Below are 6,015 nucleotides of genomic sequence, written 5' to 3' on the forward strand. Positions count from 1 at the left end.
TATGTGGTGCTGAGTCTGGAACCCAGGGCCTCGTGCATGGCGCTCTACCACTGAGCCACAACCCCAACCCCTCTTTTTTTTTCTTATAAAGTTTATTTCCTTTTCCACTCCCATTTCTTTCTTTCTCTCTTTTTTTTTTTTTTTAATTTGATTTTAGTTGAACATGGACACAATACCTTTATTTATTTTTATGTGATGCTGAGGATCGAATCCAGTGCCTCACATTTGCAAGGCAAGTGCTCTATCACTGAGCTACAATATTTGATTATGAGAGTTTGTTTCTAGATGTATAGAAAGAATTGCAGAGAAACGTTTAACTTTTGTATAGTATTTCTTCTATGAAAATAATGTAGAAAGAAGATAACTTTTTAATCTCCCTCTTTTTAAATACTGATTGCTCCCTTGCTTTTTTTTTTTTTAAATGGAATGTATGAGCACCATTCCTCTGAGACCATTGTGTGGGGTAAGGGTGTGAGGAAATGGAGCTGTGTTCTGGGACTTCTGGGACATTTTTACTTGGGATCAAATTGACCTACAGGGCATGTGAAACTGCTTTGGGTGGTAAACTTGTGGCTTCAGATTTAGGTGAGTTTAGATGAATCTGTAGACCTGGGCCCAAGGTACCACTTCTACTGAATCACACTGTCATGTTGGAGTTTCTGGCTGAGGTGTAAGTGTATTTCTACATCTTAATTGCTGTAGATCTGAGAATATTCTTTGTCTTCACTCCATGCTTTATGCCCCAAAACCCATGCAGACATCTTAAAGCACTGACTGCTTGCTGAAACTCATTCTAGGACCCCATTCTTTGTTTTCTTATGACTTGGGTGGTGGTTACTTGCTTTAATAACATTGGCTGAATAACTGAAGTGTATGCTGTTTCTAGAGTCCATTAAAACTCCTCCCAGTTGCTACTGTTGCATAGCAGACACTCCTAAATTAACTTTTTTGTTCCAAGAAACTGATTTACTCTGAAATTTTGATTAATTCCATCTAGATGTCGCTGAACCTAGAAACATGTAGCATGCCTGTTAGTCGCTATTTGTGTCCTTCAGTTATTCAGGGACTGAATTCACATAAGCCTGAAATTGTAATGGATTTATTTCCAAAGTATGTGTGCTATTCTTACCAATAGAAATTCTAGGGAATTTTATGAGGCTTAATTTTCCAACACAAATATCTTGTGTTTACATATCCACTTTTCTTCCCTGGCATTATTTTCATTAAAATGTTGTAATATGAGATTACAACATAGTGCATTTTCATAAAAATTGTTTTCTTGCTCAGTTAACCTTTTTATGAGGTGAAGCTTCTGTTCAGTATCTACTCTCCTAATACTGAGTTCAGGTTCTAGCATTCTGGCGTTTATTTTTCTTAAAGCACATTGCTTCTGTGAATTCAGCTCATTTAATCCAGACTGCTATTGTATCTGCTAGTCTTTCTAATCCTCTAACCTGGCTGCTATTCTCTCTCCTCCCCTCTGTCTTGTAGAGAGGTCTGAAGAATGTGTTTGATGAGGCTATCCTAGCTGCCCTCGAGCCTCCGGAAACTCAACCCAAAAGGAAGTGCTGTATATTCTAAACTGTTTTCTCCTTCCCCTCTTTGCTGCTGCTTCCTGTCCCACTACTGTAGAAAATTCATTTAAAAACAAAGGAATAAAATCATCCTGTTTGAAAGCCTCTGCGTCTTTTTACTCAACACCTTAGAGCAATCTCTGTATTAGTTTTTGATCAAGAATGCAATATCTTAATAGAATATTTTTTGTGATTAGTAGTCAAGTTGGACTTGTTTAACTTTCTGCTGCTTGAGTTGCCTGATGCTCAGAGCTTTTTGGTTTGAAATTACTATTGCAAAAGGGAATGTGGTCTGGCATTAAGAATGTCCTCTTGGAGAAAATAAGAGTTTTTAACACCTCTAGATCTTAGCTCTAGATGGAGAAAGCAACACAAACATCATTTTTCTCTTATGATCAATTGTTAATTGTAATTGCATGATGAAATTTATGGAAAAAGGGTGACTTGCTAGTTGAGTGTAATGGGGAAGGGAGGATTCTTCTCTGGTTTTCCTTTGTGCAGTGAAACTTTGTGTTGCTATTGCTTTGGCTGTCTGTGCTGTAGTGGAGTATTTGTCAGTGTGGGGTGGGGAAGATATCCATGTATTTGCTATTGCTTTATGAGTTCATTTGTTACATTATCTTTTAAGAATAGCATCCATTTTAATAGTTGACTTAAGGTTTGTTACCATTGAGATGTAAAGCTACCACCTTTATATTTTCTTGCTTCTGATTTTATTGTTGTGAGGGAAACATACAATTGTGGTTACCTTTAAATTTTGAAATTAAAAATATACAATTGTTTGTATAAATGGCTGATGAAGCTTTATTCCTGTTGCATTGACTGGCTGTAACTACAGAGGTATCAGGTACCTATCTCTTTGCTTCCTTGAATCCCCTTGGCTCGAACTGGTGGGATAAAGGGAGTTCAAAGTGAATATCTACGCAGCTGCCATAACGATACTGTCTTTGCCTGTGCCTTCCATACAGTAAGGATGCCACTGCCTGGGTGTCCTTTCAGTCCTTTTTCACATCCAGCTGTTTGATTTGAATGCAGAGCTGCTTCCCTGTTTCTATGTAAAGTGTGTCAGCACGTTAACAAAACTCAGATTGAATGAGCAAATGTGCTTGTTTGCTTTTTTGTGACATACATTGGTCTGTAAAGACCTTTACGAAGGGACCACTGTCTCACACGTGAATATCTGTTCCTCTGCTCTGGCATTGCTGAACCCTTCCAGTGCCCGCCTGGGCAGAACTGGAGGAAGTGAGATTATGATGTTGATATTCAGGGTTGTTCTTAATGTTTCTTCATTTGCCCACTCTTGAGGGTTTGACTGTTTTAAAACTTGAACTCCAACTCTGTTATGCTGAAAATCAGACTGCCGATTTCTTCTTTCTACCCCTTTTCAGAAAGGCCTAAAGAATGTGTTTGATGAAGCAATATTGGCTGCCCTGGAACCTCCAGAACCGAAGAAGAGCCGCAGGTGTGTGCTGCTATGAACACCTCTCCAGACTCCTTTCTGCACAGCTGGTGTCGGCATCCTACTAAGAGCAATGTTTAAATCAAACTAAAGATTAAAAATTAAAATTCGTTTCTGCAATAATGACAAATGCCCTGCACCTACCCACATGCACTCGTGTGAGACAAGGCCCATAGGTATGCCCCTCGCCATACTAGTTAATTTTGAGTAATTGTGTATTGTCAGAAAGTGATCAGTACTAGTTTTTGTTTTGTTGTTTCAAAAAACACTTTTGTTGTTGTTGTTGTTTAAAAGCAAGGCATGCTTGTGATGACTTTGTAACAGACTAATTCGTTGAAGCTGTTCCCTGGTTCCAACCTGGAGAATAATCTGGGACACTTTTGTCCCCCCCCCCTTTTTTTTGGGGGGGGGGAGTGTGTGTGGGGTTTGTTTTTTAGTAGTTTTTTTTTTTTTTTTTTTTTTTAAATTCATAACTGATGGATAGCCCTTAGAGGAGGAGGAGAAATTGATTCCACATTCCACTTCCTAGATCTCATTTAGAAAATGTGTTCCCCACCTGGTGCTCTTAGAAAGGAGTATAGTAAATGCCTCGTTTAATAATATACTCCTTTTTGAAAGTTGCCTTTTCTCTCCACCCTTGAGTAGATCCAGTATTTGATGAAAATGGGTGGCAGCTGTCTTGCCCCTCCTCTTTTTCTAGGATGCACTCTATATGTGACTGTGACTTCCAAGGAAATTTGTTTGCCATTTGCTGATGTTTTTTTTGTTTTTTGGGGGGGGGGCGGGGTTCATTTCTAACTTCTTTCACTGATAAATGAAGAAAAGTATTGCACCTTTTGAAATACACCAAATGAATTTGGTTTGTAATTAAAAAAAAAAAACAATTTTTTCCCCTGTCAGTCATTGTCTTATATACTTAGCATAGATTTGCACCTCAGCGTGTGGTGTTCCTAGAGCCCAGCTGATGACCTGGCACGCGGAAGGACTATGAGGGGTGGTGCTAGAAGACAGATGCCTGCAGGATGATTGGCATCCTTTCAGGTTGGAGGATGTAGGCCTGCTTCACTAAGAAGCTGGGGGTGGATGGGGTGGGAGAACATTTACCAACAAGGGGACTGACCAGTTGGAAATCCCCTTATTTCTGTTTTACATATGATAGGCCCCCCAGCCCCCTATATTCTCCAATGAAAATCATGGCAAGAGTCTTGGAGACTCTTCATAAGTGTTAATAGGGATTTTTTTTTCCCCAGCTTATTTGGTTGCAGTTTCCAGTTTTTAAAAATGTTTAGGTAATCTTTCCACCTTACCCAAATCTTAAATCTTGTAGATGCATTAGTGTTGAGCCAATGCTTTTTCCTGTCTCAGTTCTTTGTATGTGCATTCTTCTCAGATGTATTAAACAAGCGAACGCCCTTCACAAGCCAGCCTGAGGGTGGTTATTTTCCCTCCGCCTCTTACTTTTCAGGTACTTAGAAGTGGGAACTTGATTCTTTCATAACACCAAATTCTAACAAATTTTCAAGTAAGATTTTAAAGCTTCATTATTTTTGTTTCCTTACTGGCATTCAGTTTAAGGTGTTTTCTCCTCCATATAGTCAGGTTTATGCCTTTTCCCCTACGTTTGACAGGCAGCCCAGAAACTACTTTCCTTAAAGTAAATAGGTAAGCATCAGTTCTTAGGGCAGAACTGTTCAGGAAGCTCACTGCTATGTTGTTGGAAGACTATGTTAGCACATCTCATTGATTAGTTGGAAAGCAGCCAGTTTCCCCCAAGTTGTCTGTATTTGTTGTTTTCAGATTTGACTACTAACTTAATTAGAGTGCAGTTTGAGCAATAGAACTTTAAAAAGTTTTTAGATATTTCTAAAATATAGCCACGTTTGAGACCCAGTGCTCCTAGGTCGTTATCCTAAACTAATGACTCTCTGATTTTATTTTAGATTCTATGCTGTGAATATGAGTCATTGATTATTATTATTATTATTATCATCATTTTTTGAGTGTTAGGAATTAACCCAGGGCCTTACTCATGCCAGGCAAGTACATATTAGTCTTCTGAAATACTTTCTTTAGATGGCAAGAATGGCATGTTTACCCTAAAGGCTTTATACAGATCTGTATGAGAGTCTTAGAACCTTAATCCACTTAAGGTTGGTAAGAGTGTAGCCCTCAGTTTGATAGTTCTGTATAGGGAGTCATGTTTGCCATGATTCCCACAATTCCATATTGTGCTAGCACTAAGCAGGGCTGCTTGGGAAGGGATTAGGAAGAGGCACATCTAAACTTTCCAGTGTACCATATTTAAACCAATGTACCATATTTATTCCTATTGATTATACTAAGGAGAGGTGTCTGGATCTTGCTGTGATACCTTGGAGAGCAGAGACATGTGTTTCCTTACTTGTAGGTCCTTAATATTTACTGCATCCCTAATTTAGGGCAGTGTTGGGCCTAAGATATGACTCTGAAAATAGTATTGGACCTAGTACATGATTTTAAGAAAGAATGAGTTGAATAAAGTAGGTAGGTTTCATGGTTGTGTTGATGAATAATGCATGTGTCAGAGCAAGGGTGTCAAAGGGATTGACTTTATAAATATATTTTCATTTGACTTCTGAAGGAGCATGGTTTTCTATTTAAATATTGTTTTCTCTTTGACTCAACATGTTGTTTATAATCTTGGCTTTGTAGGTAAGTGATGTTGCCCAGGGAGTGTGGTTTAGAGATTGGATAAGGATTATTATGAATGGGATTATTGCAGACTTAGCTTGAAGCAGTATTTAGTCTGATACAACATGAATATATCACTGGTGTTTTAAAATGTGTTTTACTGAAGATCTTAGAAGTAGGCTTGTAGTTTGTTTAAAGATGTATCCTTCGAGCTGGACTTTGTCAGTAGAGGGATGTGTTCCCAGGGAAGAAGGCATTGTGGTGTGAGAGGAACTATTGCAGTGTTTCCTTTATTCTGAAGTGATCTTTTTT

General features: G+C 38.5%; 1 protein-coding gene across 4 annotated transcripts in view; it reads left to right on the top strand.

The window, feature by feature from the left end:
- The window catches only part of CDC42 (cell division cycle 42), a 37,586-nt gene extending 33,251 nt beyond the window's left edge, over positions 1-4,335 (top strand). For 3 of the 4 annotated variants that reach the window (XM_079127761.1, XM_079127762.1, XM_079127763.1), the window contains exon 6: positions 2,963-4,335. In XM_079127761.1, the coding sequence (XP_078983887.1) occupies positions 2,963-3,052 (90 nt within the window). In that variant the 3' untranslated portion in view covers positions 3,053-4,335. Of the gene's footprint in view, positions 1-1,491; positions 1,649-2,962 lie in introns of those variants that run through there. The other variant, XM_079127764.1, reaches the window with a different exon arrangement.
- Positions 4,336-6,015: the final 1,680 nt, after the last annotated feature.

This window comes from Sciurus vulgaris (assembly GCF_902686455.1).
Source record: "Sciurus vulgaris genome assembly, chromosome: 1".
Taxonomy (NCBI): Eukaryota; Metazoa; Chordata; class Mammalia; order Rodentia; family Sciuridae; genus Sciurus; species Sciurus vulgaris.